The 19,326-nt window shown below is 39.5% G+C and overlaps 1 protein-coding gene across 3 annotated transcripts; it reads right to left on the bottom strand.

Annotated features, from left to right (window-relative positions):
- Positions 1–2,943: 2,943 nt before the first annotated feature.
- On the bottom strand, positions 2,944–18,717 carry lmcd1 (LIM and cysteine-rich domains 1). Of its 3 annotated transcripts, XM_040004340.1 has the most exons (8): positions 18,392–18,717; positions 18,103–18,294; positions 10,084–10,187; positions 9,450–9,705; positions 7,844–7,993; positions 7,468–7,710; positions 6,254–6,472; positions 2,944–5,029 (listed from the first exon to the last, which is right to left on the bottom strand). In XM_040004340.1, exons 2-8 carry the CDS (start codon positions 18,127–18,129, stop codon positions 4,919–4,921), a joined length of 1,110 nt encoding a protein of 369 aa, XP_039860274.1. In that variant the 5' UTR covers positions 18,130–18,294; positions 18,392–18,717; the 3' UTR covers positions 2,944–4,918. The 3 variants fall into 3 exon arrangements, with proteins under 3 accessions (XP_039860274.1, XP_039860279.1, XP_039860284.1); XM_040004345.1 differs by lacking the exons at positions 18,103–18,294; positions 18,392–18,717 and adding an exon at positions 11,068–11,179; XM_040004350.1 differs by lacking the exons at positions 18,103–18,294; positions 18,392–18,717 and adding an exon at positions 9,872–9,940 and having other exon boundaries at positions 10,084–10,182.
- Between the last annotated feature and the right edge of the window lie 609 nt (positions 18,718–19,326).

The following is a 19,326-nucleotide window of genomic DNA, read 5'->3' as shown; positions in this document are numbered from 1 at the left end:
GAACCAATCAGCACACAAACACCAGCACTTTCAGTCAGTCATTTAAGTTTGTTGGTTACTGTGAGTGTGAAAAGATCATCAACCTTCTGAATGAACAACTTTTACATTCCTATCTCAAGGGAGCTTTCAATGCTCAACAAACTGATTTTCAGCCATATTAGGGATAATCATGTTGTATAATCTGTGTAATCAGAGGCTGATATTACACAAAGATGAGCTTTTCTCCCTGCTTACAATGCACACTATTAAAGGCCATAAAACTCTGCAGATCAAATAAATTGTCTCACTTTGGGGCTAAAAATATCCCAATCTGTTTTTTCTTTCATGGTTCAGGAAGCAGCTGTCAGACGGTCAGCTGGGTGATGTAACTGCCCGAGAACGTCAGTCCAGAAACCACAGGAATACCTCACATTCCTGCAGGTAGTAGGTCAGCACACACACAGACACACAGACACACACACACATATTAGTGGAGTTTTGTAATCCTCAGTGATTCTAATTTTTCTGCCTGCAGCTGGTTTATTTGAGAAAACTACCTGATTTGTTCTTGTGAAATTTTCATTTGTTATGTTTAATTTTTGATAATTAATCAATGTCTGTGTGTCATAGATTAAAATATAGTTTTAGTACAATGAAGAATATTAAATATTTGCTGTTGTAACAAGCGGTCACTGCCAGTCAGTGAAGAATAAGATGCTTTTAACAAATTATCTGTGTAAACATGCATCTAACCTTTATTCAGCCAGGGGGAAAAAGACTCCTGAGAAAAAAAAAATCTATTTACAACAGTGTCCTGGGCAAGAAAGATGCGGTAATGTAACGGTAAAGTAACGGTAATCTAATTACCGTTTTTGCAATAGTAATCCATTACTTTACTTGTTACTTGAAAAAAGTAATCAGATTACAGTAACGCGTTACCAGTAACGTGGGATTGTTGAGTTTACCTCGTCAGTGGATTATTGTTGAAAAATCTTGCTTTGGAAAGGATTGCCTAACTAACTCGTTGTGTTTGCCTTTACTAGGAATTGGGAGTGGAGTGTGTTTCACGGGAGTGGAGCCACAGTTTGGAATTGGAGTTTGGAGATTGCTGTGTCCTGTGTTTGGGTCTCCTCCTTACCTAAAACCTGACAGAACTATCGAGCCAGTGATGGACCTCGAGCCCATGAGATATCGCTACAGGTGAACTTAGTGGAACGCCATGGAAAGATGTTACAACACATCACCAAAGAGTAGAGTGTAGGCCTACTCCTCCAGGTGGTAACGGAACTAAAAGTCATGTTGGTAACACCACCATCCTCACTATAATCGACTGGTTTTCCAAGGCCGCCCATTTTGTGGCATTGCCTGGATTGCCTACTGCCTTGGGAACCGCCAAACAACTCACCCAACATCTTTTCCGACTGCATGGTGTTCCTCAGGACATCGTCTCGGACAGGGGTCTACAATTCACTTTCCAGTTGTGGAAGGAGTTTTGTTCTGAACTGGGGGGCCAAATCAGTTTGTCCTCTGATTTCCACCCCCAGACTAACAGCCAAGTGGAGAGGGCAAATCAGGAGCTGGAAGCCGTCCTTCGTTGTGTTGCCTTCTCTAACTAGTCCATGTGAAGTGATCAGCTGGCATGGGTCAAATACAGCCATAACTCCAGCACATCGTCACCCACTGCAGTTTTAGCTTTTGAAGCATCCTTAGCGTATCCCTCTCCTTTCCATCATGGAGGGTTAGTTGGCTGTGCCTTCCATTCAGTACCATGTACGTCACTCCTGCTGGTTGTAGCGGACCGCAAGGGCAGCTCTCCTCGAGACCATGGAGTTAAATAAGTGGCTGGACGATCGCCGTTGTGTGTCGGCGGCGGCCTACCAAAGCAGACAAAAAGTTTGGCTCTCCTCCAGGTAAATTCCTTTGAGAACTGAGTCTAAGAAACTAACTCCCTGGTTCCTTGGCCCCTTTGAAATCCAATCCATTCATAACCCAGTATCTGTCCTATTAACCATTCCTCGCAACATGAAGGCTGACAAAGTGTTCCATATTTCTCAGGTGAAACCGGTTTGGACCAGCCTGTTGAGTTGTTTTAGTCCACTTAACTGAAATCAGGTTTGCTTGAGCATCAAGCTCATACTCCCAGCCTGTTTTATTTCGTGTTACTCAACCAGAATTAAACACCATGGGTGCACCATAAAAACCAAATGTTTAAGTCCAACGGTCAGAAGGTCATCCCATTGTTGTTCAGGGGAGTGATAGAATATGCTTCATTTTTTAAATCCAACTGCTAGGAAGAAGCATACTGCTTTTGAAATTTAATAACCACAATACACAACAGGACACTTATTCATTTATTTTATTTAACTGAAAATAGCATTAAACATAGTGGGCTTTCACTTTTTCATCATATCTTTATAACTTTATTTACTCGATAAAGCATAATTTTTTTTATATATAAATCTTTGTTGCTCATTTATCCAGAGAAAGATTAACATCTTATTTTTCTGCAAAATTCAGAGGTGTAATGACTAACTGAGTTGGGCCAACGGCTTCCCTCAGCTTCCAGTTTTTGCACCATGCTAAGCTAAACACATTAGCTACTACTACTACTACTACTACTACTACTACTACTACTACTACTACTACTACTACTACTAGAATCAGTGAGAGGAATTGGTATTTAGTATTGACAGTACTGTCTATTATTTATATGCTACATCAACTCAAGCAATACTGCTAGCAGTTAAATGATAAAATACATAAAGGCAAAATGTTAGCTAGTGCTACTCTGCTAGCTGGTTGTAGCCTACATGAAAAGAGAAAAACAAATCCCAAAGAAGAGAAATTTAGGATTTGGGTTTTATCTGTAAACTACTGTATGTCATTGTATGTCAGAGAGATTTTTCTGATATATTTCTGACTTTAATGTCACAAAATCCTATTTCCCGCTCATTGTTTTTAACCTTGAATGGACTTAAAATGCAGTTGCAGAATTTAACACACGGCCAACTAACTTTGCAGCTTTATTGACCTCCAGTAGTGTCCTCTCAGTTTAAACTAAAATTGTCACAAAAAATGTTTACATTTATGAAGCTTTCAAAATCTATACGAAAAAAGAGGGACTAATTATCAGGAACAGCATAAAGCAGCATTTAGCAGCAGCAAAAACTTAAATTTATAAGAGGTTAAATGATTATTGAGTCTGCAGTTTCTTGAAATCAAACACATTTAACACAACATGGAGAAAGAATAAAAATAACAAAAACATTACATATATAGTATTAGCAGATATTTAAATCAATACTAAAATCGTGATTATGAAAAACTTATAACTAAAATCTGCTGTAGATTTTTTATTTTTTTTATTTTTTACATTTTATTGTATTAATCAGTGCTACCTCTTTCCAGCCTTATGCCTGTCCAGTTTTTACAAGGCTTCAGTCCAAAACTAACAGGTAAAGTTAAAACTTGACCTAGTTAGATAAGTTAGATAACCCTTTGTTAATTTGGTATTAAGATAAAATTAAAATCAAATTATTTCAACTGATCTTTTTTTTTTTTTTTTTTTTTTTCTCTTCATTCAACTGCCAAGTTTTCTATAAATTACTGTCAGTTTAGGAAGTTTAAGCTGACTCCCGAAAGGCTGATTCTGTTCATCTGGACTTCAGTGGGAGAAACATTTTGTCACTCATCCAAGTGACTTCTTCTAAGTGCGTTTTCAGTTTCTCCAACTGAAAACGCTACATCCAGATGAACAGAAACAACCTTCTGAGATTTATTTACCTGGCTGATTGAGCATGCATCAACACATTTAAAGCTGACTGTTAAAGTAGAATATATTTAAAAAAAAAAAAAAAAAAAAAAAAAAAAAAAAAAAAAACAAAAAAACCCAGTTCCTAGTTACTTCGTATGAAAAACAAATATCCTTTTTGCACAAAGGTGCAGACTCATTTTTTCTGAGAAAATAAAACTTTAAGGGGTTCGATCACAGGCAGAAATGACTTCATAACAAAATAATTTTTCAGTGTAACCCTTCAAAAAACAAACTACAACAGTGTCGAGTAGGGCTGCTTCACACACTGTTCTGCCCCTTGACCCTGTTTTAATGCTCCAATAGTTTGATGACTGCAGCAGTCTTACCCCGGCTGAATTACAAGGACAACAACACAAAAACAAAAAATATTTTTCAACACAAGCACATATTTTGAAATTATGATTATTTCACCGAGAGGAGAACAGTTTGTGCTAAGAAAAAAAAAAATCCAGAGGAATCAACATCCATGATTTCTTGAGACAATTTAAAATAATTACTGACCTCACCAGATGAAGTTTAACTAAAGACACATGACTCAAATCTGCAAAAAACACACCAACAAGTCTCTCATGAAAATGAGTGAGAATACAAATTTTCTCAAACAGGACAAGATGGCATTTTATTTAGTTATTTACTTACTCATGTTAACTTCAACATTCTTCAGTTACTGGGTAGTTCCTTCATTTTTTAGCTGAAATTCAGCTCTGGGTTTTTGTAAGAAGTTGCAGGCTAAATGCAGAACATCTGTTTCCTGTTACTGTCAGTGCTATAAGTGCCAATACATCAACAAAATGTTTGCTGAAGTACTTAAAGCACTTTTGTATAAACCAAACAACTCCTTAAAATTTTGGAATACCAGTAATCTGAATAAGTCAGTTCACATCAATATCACCTGAAATATTTCAAACTATAATAAATCTGCTGCTGTGTTTTTGTAGGAAAGAAGATTTGCTAAACTATCAAGTGAACATATGACTTAAAGACTTTTAGCCCCAGTGCGTATTTAAACTATACCATTTTTTTTATATATAAAAACAGATGCACTAATTTTATTGATTCGTTTTTAGATTTGTTGATTTATTTATTTTTTTAAACTTAAAATTGAACACCACATTTTGTAGTGACTCAGTGCTGACAGGGCGTATCCAGGGTTTGCCCGCATTTCCAGCAGCAATAATGATGAGGATGCCATGCTTGTCCGTCCTTCGCTGTGAGAAAAGACTGGCAGAAAATCAGCTGGAGAAACGGAACAGGAGGGGGGATGGGGATGATGTGAGAGAGGACACAAAAAATAAAAACAAAAATATTGTTCTGATAAAATAAATTATATCTGTGGCGTTGCATAGAGTTGGTAGACTCATTTCTCATTTCACTGGGTTTAAAACTTTTAGCTCATTATTAAATCCACATATGAATGAATAAGCTATGTATATACGAAAATACTTTAAAGCATTGTATTATTATCTACTATAATCTATAACAGGGCCTTTTATTGTTATTTACCATTTAAATAATTTGTAATAAATGTAATAAAAAAGGAGCTAAAACATATTTTTATTAATAACAAAACAACTGTATACAGACTGTTTGAAAAAAGATGCATTTTGAAACTATGACATCACCCATTGTTTTTAAAGTCTAGGCTTCTGTTGTGACTGTTGACATCTAACCTTTTTGAAACGGATGACATGACTGAAACCCCCCCAAAAGATGCTGCAGACTCACGCATTAGCATCTAGCAGGTCACAAGGGAGGCTGGCACTCAAGCCTGTCTTACTTTATTCTCCTTATCATCACCATTTTAAACAAATGGCCCGGCATACTTTACTAAATTAATATCATGCACGTTTTATGATAGTTTAAAGTAGCACTTCAGTCCATCAGGAAAGTGTTTGCAGTGGTTGTGGATGGATGACACTGCCACATAGAGCTGTCTTTTCATACTCAAATGCAAAGGCATAATAAAAGATGGACTTAGCGAAAAAGCCAATGTGGAGCTTGCATTCTGTGTAATGGCCACCAGGGGGTGTTTGTAAAAAGACTTCTCGTACGATAGAAACCTGTGAGGAAAACAGCCTTTGTCCTGACCTCTGTGAAAGTCCTTCTAATGTGCTAGTGGGCTCAGTAACTCACTTTAGGTCATACTGAATAAAAAAATAAAGTCATTTTGTAAATTTGGTTCATTCTCAGAGTCAGAAAGAGGGATTATAAAGTATATGCTCAAGCAAAAATCAAAGTTAAAGAGGTTTAAATGTGACAGCAGTTAGTATTTTATGGTAGTTCCTCTCACGTGAACACCTTATTTACAGTGCGTGATAAACTAAATTATTGCTATGTGATGACTTAATAGTAGTATATGGTATTGTTTTGTTTCAGATTTTCTGATTTCATGAAGTTCAGACTGCAAACAGATCACCAACACTTACTGATCAGCAATAACTACAGGGAGTGAAGCCTCACCTCGTCGCAGCCCGAGCACCGTGGCCACTGTGTCTGACAATAGTGTCGTCCGCAGAACAGCTTCTGATTGGACCAGAAGTAGACCAGGTCAGCCAACATCTGGCCGCACTCTGAACATACAAAGCACTTGGGATGCCACAGGGCAGCGTGGTAACCTGCACGCTCTGCATATACTGCAGGACTGTCCTTGGTAACTTCACCTTGGCAGCCGGTGCAATGCTAGAGGACAGAAAACTGTGTGAGAGGTCAAGTACGAAATTAGTGAAACAAATGTAGAGTCTCCTGATCCACAAGAACTTTGGTTTAAATCAAAACAGAAAATTCCCTCCACAGGGAATCTAGAAGGATTTCTGGATCCCGATCAGTTTAAAAGATGACATAAATCTCCACCTCACTAATCAACCAATCACATGACTTCCACAGGTAGAACAAGTAAATATACATCTGATCTCAGTTCTTTGAGCACACATGGTAGATGCGACTTTGGCACGATTTTGCCGTTGCAACACGTGAAAGTAAAAAACAAGCATGCTGTTCTGTTCTCACTGAAATTTGATAGAAAAATAGAAATATTTTCAGTAGAAACACAGAAACAGGTTTTAATTAGGACCAGTATTGCAAACAAGACTACAAATCTTTCTTTAGTGAAATAAAGGGAGCAATAGTCGACCAAAGAGTCCCAAAAATAGGCATAACTGGGCAGCGTTGGCAACATTAAGTGTTTCAAGTCGAACTAAAACCACGTTTAGTCATCCAATTTTGCAGTTTTTTGTTGTTACAAGAAAGAAGAGCTGGCTGGAGGAACACGGTGAAGTTAGTGTTTGATTGAAAGGGGGTGTGATGCCCCTGTGCTGTTGTTACACCACACTGAAACAAAGCAAACAAACTTGCCCTACATGTCATGAGCAGACAGCATGTTAGCGGTACTGATCGTGAAATAAGACCTGAGAAGTTGGATAAGGAGACTTCAGCAGGCTGTTGTGCAGAATCTGTCTGTGAGCTCAGTAACACTTTCTGCTCTTACTGTTGTTGTGACTGTATTTGATTGGTTTGATGCGAATTCGATTTCTTATGTACAATATAAAGGTTGTATCATGAAACAAAAAAAAACCCCTAATCATTAATCGAAGCTTTCTCTCTTTTCCTTCGTATTGACAGATCTGCAGCTGGTAACAGCTGGTGATTAAAGCATCCAGGGTCATACACCCACTTACATATTCAGTCTTGTTGTTGTATTCTGTCCCATTTGTTGGGGAGGCGACACTGCTGTTAGATGAACCGTGATCCTGATGCTGAGGAGCATCCTTCTTATTGCTGCTGCTGTGTTCCTTCACCTCCTTTGCTGTCCTCTGAATGACTGCTTCCCTCAAAGCTTCACCCTCACCGGGTAAGGCCACCTCTCCTACTCCCAGCACTTCCTGTTTGTACTGCTTCACAAACAGCAGCATGGAGGAAATCTGCAGGAAGAATGACTCCATCATGAAAGTGATTAGCCAACTTTTAATCTTTTGATTATAGGTGGAATGATTACATACTGCTCAGGTTATTGATAATCATGTGTGTTGAACTGGTCACGGCAGAGTAATTTACCTCCTCCTCACTGGCCAGGCTCTGACACTTCATGGGGTCCTGATCGTAGGCGGGGAGCTGGATGAGGAGCTGCCTGCGTCGCTCCAACGCTCCAACAGTCCCTGAGACTGGCCTCTGACTCTCTGGGAGGAGCTCCATGTACTGCATGGCCTTCAACAGATGATGCAGTTTTCACAAATTCAATCTCTCGATCTTTTCCCGCTGCTGAAACCTGAGCTTATCTAACACATTTTAAGCCGTCATCGGACTCTCCCGATGTCGTCACTGACATATCTGTGGTTTGTCAGATTACTTCACCAGAGTGAAGCAGTGACTAAAAGTGTGGTAGTGGGTTGGAAAACGCAAACAAACAAAAAGTGAGGGATGAACCAAATGAGATGTTCAAGGTTTTTAGAGGCACATCTGGAAAACAGTCCCCCAGTTGGATTTGGATCTGCCTCTACAAGTTCAACCGCAGTAACGTCTGTCATCTCCATAATTATAGGCTGGGAAGCCTGAAACATACTTGAGTCTGGTTTTAATGGGACAGTTCATATTCTTCATACAGGAAGAGCAGCACCAACTGAGGTAAATCTGAACTAAAGTGTCCTGAGTGAATAAATAAAGGAAGAAGTTTGAGTTGTTAACTTGATGATGAAAACAAAATGTAATTTCATGCATGAATTTTTCTTGAGTTTTCAGGGTCCTGGATTGGTGACCCAGTGTTTGTGTTTTTAATTTAAGTTTTACTCTTTGAATTATGGTTTTCTGTCGTATTATATCCATTGTTCCTGGTTTCTAGGGTTCTGTTCTGTTTCTGCACCTTGCCTCGTGTTTCCATGTCTCAGTATCTAGTCTGCATCACCATGAATGTCTTGTGCTTCCTGTTTTATTGTGATAATCCCGTTCAGTGTATTGAGTGGCATGGATGGCTCAGTAGGTAAAGTGGTTGCCCCATGATTAGAAGGTCGGGGACTCAAATCCACTGAACGCCTACCCTGAAGTACCCCTGAACAAGGTACCGTCCCTACACACTGCTCCCTAGGCGCTCGTGTCTGCCCACTGGGTGAATGGGGCAGCCCATAGGAGTAATTAGTCCCTATGGGGACATACACATTATTATTATGAGTTTTGCTTCTCTGTGTCCTGTTATGTCAGATTCGTCCCAGCTGTGTTCCCGATCCTCTCATTGTCCTACTTGTGTATTTAAGCTCTGCGTCTTCCTTGTTCTTTGCTGGTTCATCTGTACGTCTTCCCGTTCTTCATCCCCTACATTTCATCTGTGGTGTTTCCATGTCTCCGTTTCCTCATTCCCAGTTTCAGATTTTTTCATATTACTACTACAGCTGTTTGATGGGGTATTTCTTTGGCTATTTGCATTGTCCATTTATTCCAGAGCTATGCTTGAACAGGTAGCTGGAAGCAATAGCTGTATGCAACAGCTGAGCTAAATAATATCGCTAAAATGGAGCTCTTTACAGTGTTTGTGGTCCTGTTAGGTTATTTTAATGCATCTATCTGAAAAATATCCTGTGGTGTCCAAAATCCATCCACTATATTTTTAAAAGAAAGAATGAAAGAAAAAGAGAATCAGCAGCAGTCTCCTGCACTCCACAGTGAATCCTACCAGTTTCTGGTTGAGGCCGGCAGGAGCCCAGTCATATGTGGTGGTGTTGAAGGTCGGGTCTTTGCGTGACACCACCGGATTGGTGACAATCATTCGGTTTCTCTTGTACATGCGAAGGCCACCACCTCCTTTAATCTTCGCTGTCAAATGGGAGCAGGGCGAGTCTGCGAGCAGGCGTCCTATTCGCTGGTCGTCTTCAAGGTCATTTCCAGGAGCGTGGTCGACCGTGCTGCAGCCACACACTGTGCAGGCTTTTCTGGATAGAAGAAACACCAAAAAGGATAAGCGACGATTTAAATCCGTTCTTGTCATTTTACGTTTTTGTTTTGTTTTTTGACCAAATATTACTCTCTTTGGCTTGCTCAAATAAAAGCCGTTTGAATGCAAGACAAGAACATTTAACTTGTGTTTTTCCAGCTTGCCTGGTTATTTCTTCCATGTAGTCTGAAAACTTGGGAGTCTGGGCATGTGGTTTGACAGCCTACACCCATCTGGTGTTCAGTCACAAACATATTTAATATTTTTCTTCAAAAGGAATGAATGTGTAAGTAGTGAGGGAGCAGTGGTGAGACCACTAAAATTTTACATTTCCTGTACAGGAAAAAAATGAATTAAAAAAGGGGGGGAACTGTACCTCCAAGTATGTGGCTGAAAACCAGAGCAGCTCTCCTTACATATGAGACAGATTGCTGCACGTCCTCCTCCTCCTGCACCTCCTGCAGTCTGCTTTATAGACATCTAAAGAGAGCACAACACATCACAACAGATAAAGGGCTGCACAATTAAGGCTGCACTTCTAGTCAAAGCATAGCATTACGATCTCGTGAGGTATATCTGTGATTTAAATATACTCATCATGGACATGGATGTCATGGTAATTATGCACATTTAATGATTTCTTTGAACTGTTCTTTCTCTAGGCTGGAATGACTGTACAGCACACACCTTTAATAACTTAAAAAGAAGACAAAAAATAACTGAATGCACATGTTTGAAGTTAATTTTGATTTTTTTCTAATCTCAATTGAGTCAAAAGTATGTACATAGACTCAAATATCAAATATAACTATGGTTGACCACTTTACCTGGAATAACCGTATTCAGAGTTCATTTAAATATGTTGGTTTCTTGGCATGGACCTGGCTTTAAAAGCATAATCTACAAATTTTCAACAGGCTTAAGTTTTTGGGAAAATCATTAGGCAGAAGAGAACAGATGGATGGATTACTCAATCTATAAAAGGGTTTACAAATTAAATGGAAGGATGGATGAACGAGTTTTCTCCCACTAAAGTCTAACGGACACTAAATGACATCGAGGGGAACTATTTTTCAACCACGACTAGAAGTCAATAAAAATCTTCCAGCTTGTGCTGAACAAATTTTGGTTATTAGTCACTTTTAATAGTTTACTTGTCTGAATAACAGTAGGTCCTTGTTTTTTCTTTAATATGTAACACTCACTTTAAACAGATATGCTCATCTATGTACTATGTTTGGAAATTAGCCTCGCTTTATACACATTAAGACTTTTTAAGACTTCTACAGCTGCCATCACTATACAAATAAGCTGCACAAATGAATGTAAAGCATTGGTATTGTGCCATTGTCGCGCTGACCTAGTAGGTGTGGCTGTTATTCCTCTCGTCCTCCTCCTGCCCACTACCTGTTCGGTGCTGCTGCTGGTGCTGCTTGTGCATGGCCGCTGATTAGACCTTGGGTGCAATCAACAACTAAGCACGGCCTGGTGTGCGCCGCCCTGCCAGGTGAGCCACATTAGAGCAATCAAGGGTGGGCGTGCCTAGTAGACCTTAAAATGCATGCAGCAGTCATTTGACCCATGTGTGACATACTCAGAGGACAGCAAACAAAGTACAATCCACTTTTACACTGTGAGGAAGACTTTGAACAAGACGGGCTCTTGGGCTCACATTTGCTGCATATATATTTGGAACTATAGAAGCTCAGTCCTGCAAATGTTTTACGCTTAGGGAAATAGTTGCTGCATTTAAGTTTAAAAAATTACTTAAAACTAGTGTAAATATGTTTGGTTTGATTTAAGGAAAATAATTCTTTGTAAAAGAAAATCCTTGGTTAAAGTCTTTATTAAAATATTTGTGAACTCTAAAATGTATACTTTAAAATACAATTGTTTATAAAAAAGTGTTAAATGCAAAGAAGACACATTTTGTATATTTAAGAACCACAGTTAAATTAACACAGTTAACCACATGGTAAATGGCTTTACTGAAGTGTATTTTGTTATTTCATCTGTCTTCTGTGTAATGCATGTAATTTATCTGAATGGTTACTGGTTAATGAAATGTTCTTTATTTTTGTTTTGAAAGGTTTTTTACCTGCTGCTACCTACCTACCAGCTATCAAACTAGCTGGTCACAATAAAGTTGAGCGAAATTCAAAGTCTGGTCTTTTTTTCAAGTGTGGGCACCTCACAGTCAGAGAACACTTGACAGCCATTGTGTGTTATTTGCCCTGAGTATAACCGGCTTGAAACACAGATAGCTCAACCAGCTCTGCAGGTAGTCAGTTTTCCAAATACAAATATTTTAATTTACTGATGGCATTTTTTTTTCAATTGTAAGTACATGTCTCATGTGATTCTTCATTTTCTTCTTCACTCCTTTTTTTTTTCTTCTTTTACAATAATGTAAGTGAATGCCTGATTGACAAAATAATCATAACTAGGTTTTTCTGTAATGTTTAGCCCACTTCCTCTGCTAATGAGGACTGTTAGATGTGGAAAGTATGTGAGTCCTGACTGAAGAAAGAAATGCAAACAAAAAGTCCAAGTCATTAGAGACTCGTGTCACGCAGAGAAGACAGACGAGATACGGGGAATTAGACAACATTTCCAGACAGTTTGACTGTGGCGATGATGAGTACGATGATGGTGTGTGAGGAAGCACTGGGCGAGACAGAAGACGTGTTTTGTTTTTTTTCCCCAAACATTTCTCAGTGGGTGTGGGAGGAAGAAAAGGGAGTGAACACCACACACACCCACACACAGGATGGATGATCTCATCGTACCACCCAGTGACTTCATCGTCACTGTCCTGACAAACACAGCAGATTCCCCCCTTTGCTGCTCTTTATCCTGTTTACTCTGTTAGCATTGCGTGCATTAGTTACAATGAAAACACTTTGTTTTTGGACTTGTTAAGGTTACTTGATTAGTTTTCTGGAGAAATTTAAAAGAGAACAAAGTTTGTGCGTCTGTCATGACTTAAAACAACCACCTGTTATAGTGTGAGTAAACAAGAGGCAACTCACTAACTCGGTTCTCAGGAGAATACAGAGAAACGGAGCTGAAGTGTTTCTGGATATGCAGCTGGGAGGGTTTGGGAATTTGGTGCAAGTTTAGGTGGAGAACTGGCAAATTTAGCCCACTTTGACCAACCTTAGACTATGCGTGGTGACCTTCAGCTGTCCAGGATACAGTTACAGCACCGGGGCTTTGCCTAATGCAAGTATTTTATTCTGGCTTGCCAGAGTATTAAAAGAGCAAACTGTTTTGGCTTTCTGGCTTGTTAGGCATTTAGTTGTTATAGCAAACAGCTAGCTTTTATGTCACTACTGACAGCTAAACAAAGAGCAACATGTGAGTGATGGCAGACTGTTTCTAAAGGCTTTGGCAGGAAATCTGATGACTGTGCTGCTGAAACAACCTGCTGCTATTTGTCTGGACTGTCCACCTATCCATCTGTCAGCAGGCATTAGCTCTCCCATCCCTCCTAAAAGGCATTCGCTCACGTAACATTGCTGAATACATGCAGAGACACACACATTCGAACAAGATATAGACATACAAACTAAAACCTCTGCTCCATTCAAGTTTTCCAGCCTTTTCTTTTAACCTTGCAGCAAGGATTTACTCCCATCCACACAGCTTAAGTGAGGATACAGGCGTCTTCTAACCAACAAAAAGAATGCTAAGAAGGAATTTGCCAAACAAAATGAAATTGGGTTAAAAAGTGAAAGATGATGACATTAAAAAGAAAAGAGGTTTCTTTGGGTTTAAATGTAGAAGGACACTTATCGTCTTTAAAAACCTTTGAACATCCATGAATCTCTGAAGCTCTGAGTTTTGGCATTAAAACGTTCATCTAACTCTAGGAAAGAAGGCAAACATGTTAGTAATAACAGGGTTCCTTTTCAGGCAGAGTGATGAATCTGATGCCACCAGCGAGGTGTAAAGACAGAGACGGAGAGTGTGTTTAAGTGTGTTTGACTGTGAAGCGACTGGTGATTGGTGCGTGTTGAAAAGGTCACAGCTGAAATAGAAACAGCTGAAGAAGAAAAAGACTTCATTAAATCCCCTTGGAGTACACTGACTGGCTCACTGTGTTTATTGTTGAGTAATGAGTGAACATCAGTCACCAGGAGGTCAGAGTGAAACACCTCACTGAGGTTTGAGGTTTGAGTCGAACGCAGCTTTAATAAAGGGAAATTTCACCAAAGAAGGCAGTGTGATTTCTGTCTTCCTGTAGAAAGCCAGTTTGTCAGATGTTTGTTTGAAGAATTTTTACTAATGAGTCATAGTCAGAGCAGACGTTACTCAAAAGCTCCTTCAAAAAGAAAATAAACAAGCAGATCATGCAGTATTTTTCTTTTTGAATGGAGGTTTTTCTGTACTTCCAGAAATGCCTTTTTATGACTATTAACTTATTTTTAAGATATTTTCTCCACGTGCTTTGGAACAATTGACCGTATATGATCGGATTTGGGGAGTTTCCTTGCCATAGATGCAAAATGTTAATTTGATCATCTCCGAGCCACCTTTTGCCCTCAGATTGCACCTGGATCTTTGGAAAACTTTAGTCTTTGGGATGTTTTTAGTTTTGTTAGTCTTTAAGAAGCAGCTAGACAAGCAAAAGCCCACAAACTGGGAACAGCTTGGAGCACCAGTAAGACAGGAATGGGTGGCCATCAATCAGAATTTAAAAATACAGACTCTTTGCATACATTTGTCTTGTGGAATGCTTATGATTTTTTTCACTACATCATAGAAACATGTAAAAAAATATGATGTAAATAAAAACTGAAGTGTATGAAACACGAGAAGTCACACACTTTACATTCGAAGCATGTTTCTCGTCTCACTTCTGTTTGTCCTTCTGTGCAGAATATGATGAGTGATGTGTGAACTGTGCACAGTATTCAACACTGTTTTATCACAGTGACTGAAGCTTCTCAGCACATCCACTGAGAGTAGTTTCTATGAATATACCTGCTCGTGAGTAGTAGAAAGCTTTCTTCTTTTCATTATCTATTGTTACTTTTCAGCTTTTATTTGCTGTTTTGTTAGGTCTTGGAGAACCATATTCAATTTCAAGATTGTTAACTGCACTTAGAGAACATGTCTGGCATTAGGACTTGAAGGCTAATGTCTCACGTTTCATGTAAAAACACCAAGAAACTCGATGATAATACAAAACCGAAGATCATCATAAAAACAACACCAAGTGAGATCCAGTATCACGGGAACTAAGATTCACACTATACTTGAAATAATAAAAGAATCAAAACAGGAAATCTCAAACTCAACTGGTCAAATCATCAAAAACTTCAATAGAACAGCAGCGAAAAGATAAACGAAAATAAACATAATAAACAAAAATCCAAAAGCTGCAGGGAACAAAATCAGGCGCCACGACACACTTCAACAATCTCATGTGCCTTAGAACAAGACAGACCAACAAATCTATCTCAACACAACACACAACACATACAAGCACAGTCTTTATCGGCAAAACAAACAGTACAGTAATTAGAATAAGTTTATTTTTAACAAACCTCACTCTGCTGCAGGGCAAAGGGATCAAAGTGCAAATTTGAATCTAATAATAAAAGTCCTGATCCATTATAGAGTTAACACAGACCCAGACAACTTCTAACATTCACAATTATTACAGCTGATGACAGGAGGAAGCTGTAGCAACCAGACAAAACTGTTTTGTTTGAGCTAACATGAACCCTTAAATTACCGGCTTATTGAACATGTTATGAATTGTCTTTATTTACTTATATGCATATAAGCATACATATATGCATATAAGCATGCATATATGCAGCATACTAACCTTTGTCTCCAGTTAGTTTGGACACCAGTCATACTGACTACATATTTTGGCAGCTTTAAGTTAGGATGCTAAACTGCAGCCAAAATTCTTACCTCTGTTCATGACAACAAAAAATACTGAACACTTATAAGCTGAGGAGAAAGCTTCCTTTTTCTGAGGAAAACGTGTGGCCGTTCTATATTTAGGAGTCAGATAAGGCGGGTATGTTGTAGGTGGGTACACTTGGCTGAGCTTCACGAGTAATGTCAAACATGTCGGTTATGTGAAGTGGAAACTACAGGAAATGCTGTGAGATAAGAGGCTGGAGGTCACAGAGGGGCAGCATCTTGACTTTGAATCAGAGCTTTGGCACACGGCATCCTCTGCATTTCCTGCTGCTCTCCATTTAAGACAAAATTGGACAAAAATGCCACGAGTGAGCTGCTGTTTCCAGCTGTGTCACAGTCTCCGGTTACTATTTAAAAGAGTAAACAGTGGCCTGAAGGAGGAAAAGGCTGGATAGGATGGTGGAGACCACAGGGAACTTTTATTTTTACCTGTAGTATACATATTTAAATCGGTTGCTGTTGGTGACTGTGTTTTGGGGATTTGTATTATTTAGTTTATAGTTTTGCAACATTTCCTTCTTTCAGTCTCATGAGATTGTGGATTCATCATTTTTATTTTTAAACTTTTACTGCAACAAAAGAGATCATTTTATGGCAACCTTTCTTTTTCTTTGTAACCTCAATATTCATAATATGAAGCTTTTTTGGGGGTGGGGGGTTAACAACATGTAACAAAAGAATAACGAGAGGGGTGCATGTATGGGGGCACACTGCAGGTTATTTCAATGCTGGTGATGGCGGTTTTTCCAGCTCGGGGGTATAAAGACAGGGCTCACACCACAAACAGGTGACGCTGATCTGTCAGGTTATCATCCTCGGACTGATGTGACCTCTGGACGAACAGCCAGAGGCCGAATTACAGGGGGGATCGGTGGGAAACAAAGTGCCGCCAGCACAGACCCAGCAGGCAGATCAGGACCTCGTGGTCATGGATTACCTTCGCTGACTGAAATAGAAACCTCCAGCTGTTAGACTCAGACTGCAGAGAGATGTGTCCAAACTGACTTTAGCCTACAGCACTTATAAACATGACCAGAACTGATCACAGTGACTAAAGCTTGCAGAAAGCTCGACTCAAGCTGGACTTCTGTTTTTATTTGTTTGGAGGTTCTTCCTCATTGGGTCAGATAAGGACGTCGGATGTAATAATGTAATCTGAAATCAGAAATCAAATTGCTGTAAAGTGTGTTAAGTGTGTGTAAGCTCAAAGTGTGTACGTGGCCCATTATTCATTTAAAGTTAGAGGGTGCCATCACTGAGTTCAGCATTACAAAACTGAGTGCAGTGTGGTTGTGTTAGATTCACTAATGCTGTTTTCCAGCTTACTATTATCACAATTACTATTATTACTATGATTACTATTATTAAAATGTTTTCAGCTTCTACAAGAGTCACTTTGCATGACACAGAGCTCAGAATAATCCTTATTTATATCACACTATCTTATTCTCTCTTATTCATTACCTGTCCATCTCCTTTTAAACCATCAAACTCATTTCTCTGTTTTTCTGCATGATAAAGAAACACTGCTGTATTAAATGAAAGAAATCTGCCAGAATTTAATTGCAGTAAATTGTAAGAAATAAATGTGTAAAATTACAGAGAAAGCTCTGGTAGCTCAGACTGTCCTGTAATTATAAGAAACGTCTTAAAAATCAATTGCTTAATTACTCTTGGTGTAGTATGAATGGCAGAGGAGGAGGTCTTTATCAGCAGGAAAAGCTGTAAAACGTATGAAAATACAGTTAAAAGACTAAGTCTATGTCCTCTGTTATATTTTCCAAAGATGTGCTGAATTGGAATGTTTCCTGACTGGATTTTGGCCCCTGGGCCTCATGTTTGACATCCCTATTTTAAAGCAACTTTCTTCTGATTGGTTGCTCCTCAGGTATACCTGAGATGACCATATTAAGGACACCTGTCTTTATCTGATGTCATACAGATCCAAGTCTAGAATGAAACAGTCTGAAGTCTCGGCTTTTGCTCACAGGAATTACTCACACGCACACTGACCTCATTATGTGAAACTTTGTGTTTAATGTGAGCATACACCACTGCAACTGCATATAATCACAGGAAAGAAAGAAAAGCAGGATAGGTTACCTTTAAATGAACATCATACAACTCAGATGACACTTGATTTTCTGTATAGCTAAATAAAATAAAACCTCTCTCAGACAGAAATTCGTGATCTTGAACACTGATGAATGAATGTTGAAGAAATGTGAGATTCTTCTGAGGCTTGAATGTAAAACATCCACACTCATAGCTGACAGAGATTTCAAACCTCTAAATGTCAGGAAAGCTCACTTAGGCACATCACAGAGTTCCTTCTGACCTTACACTGATGTGATGTGCCACACCAGTAAGTGACCCTCTGACCCACTGACCTCCACATCTGGAAATATCTGTGAGCAACAATCTGTACTGATGCAGATGTTTTTACCTTCTCCATGGCTGAGTTCACGTCCATGTAGTCCAACGTCCGTCGGTGAGCTGTCTCCTTGGCTCCTCGACTCCGTCTGCCGCCGCTCTTCCAGAACAATGAGACTTTAAATTCCTCTCCCGTTGACCGCACTTCCTCACTCTCCGCCCACAGTCGGTTCTGCTGCCACTCTGCTCTTCTCTCCACAGCTCACTGCAATTTAACCGTCCACACCTTCATCAGCCCTCCTTTCTTTGTCCTCTGCTTTTACATTTCTCTCTTCTCTACACTCAGCAAGATTAAAACTGACCTTTCTCCTCTTCAGCTGTAAACTCCTGCTTTTACTTTTCCATTCAGCGTATTCCCCCCACTCTTCCCTCCTGATCTGCGTGGTTGCCAGCTCTGCTTCTCCACCCTCTGCAACATAAACTGAGCAGGTTTCTTCACCTCTTGATTTTGTTCCAACACGCAAGGGGGGAAACTGGGTTGTTTTTTGTTTGTTTTTTCCTGCAAAATTTCTAATCTTCCAGTTTTACAGTCTGCTGAGTGGGGAATTCACACTGCTGTGTTAAATTTTGCAGGCACTTGCAGTGTTGACTGTTCCAACCACAGCTGCATTGTCCCTAATCACAGCTGCTCTCTGCTGCAGAACAGCACACTGTTGGGACTAACTGGATCAGTGAGGCCTGACTGAACTGTTTGTGTTTTTAATCTCAGACAAAGACTGAGAGGGAGTCCCTGCTCACACTCCTCCAGCCAATCAGAGTCACCCTGTAAAACTTCTCAGCCAGTAGGAATGGCTGAATTTCCTCCTCCTCCTCCTCCTTTTCTGCATTTTCAGTGTGGCTCAGAAAAGCTTAGACCAAGGCATGAGCAACACACCTCAGGTTTGCAGGTCCAGACGAGGCCTAGTGGTGACTAACACGGCATGGCCGTGTTTTTGTTATGGCTTTGATTTCTTCAGGATTGGTCTTAGCGGGCTGTTGAAGGTCCTGTGAGTGCAGAACAACGGCTTCATAGCTGAAATGTTCTGGCGATCCCTCTGACTGTTGATGATCGTTTTCTCTCTCATCTTGTGCTTTTATTTTGTAGCTATCTGTGTCTATCAGAAATAGCTACAAAATAAAAGTCTATCTCTGCAGCTACACCTTCTTGTCTCTTTCTATGGCTTAAAGCACACAGCTTTGAATGAGCAAACTAACATTCAAATCAAGCTGATATGTTGGCCTGGTCTGAGCTCTTCAG

This window comes from Simochromis diagramma, unplaced genomic scaffold (genome assembly GCF_900408965.1).
Source record: "Simochromis diagramma unplaced genomic scaffold, fSimDia1.1 OVJJ01000320.1, whole genome shotgun sequence".
Classification (NCBI taxonomy): Eukaryota; Metazoa; Chordata; class Actinopteri; order Cichliformes; family Cichlidae; genus Simochromis; species Simochromis diagramma.
This window is presented reverse-complemented; position numbering and strand designations above follow the sequence as displayed.

Bases quoted from the DNA above. Each gene is read 5' to 3' on its own strand.
- lmcd1 (XM_040004340.1), bottom strand. From the start codon at position 18,129: ATGGACGTGAACTCAGCCATGGAGAAG. The intron at 9,706-10,083 runs GTACAGTTCCCC...TCTTCTATCCAG, and splicing joins TTTCAGCCACATACTTGGAG to AAAAGCCTGCACAGTGTGTG. The intron at 6,473-7,467 runs GTAAGTGGGTGT...TCTGTCCTCTAG, and splicing joins ACAACAACAAGACTGAATAT to CATTGCACCGGCTGCCAAGG.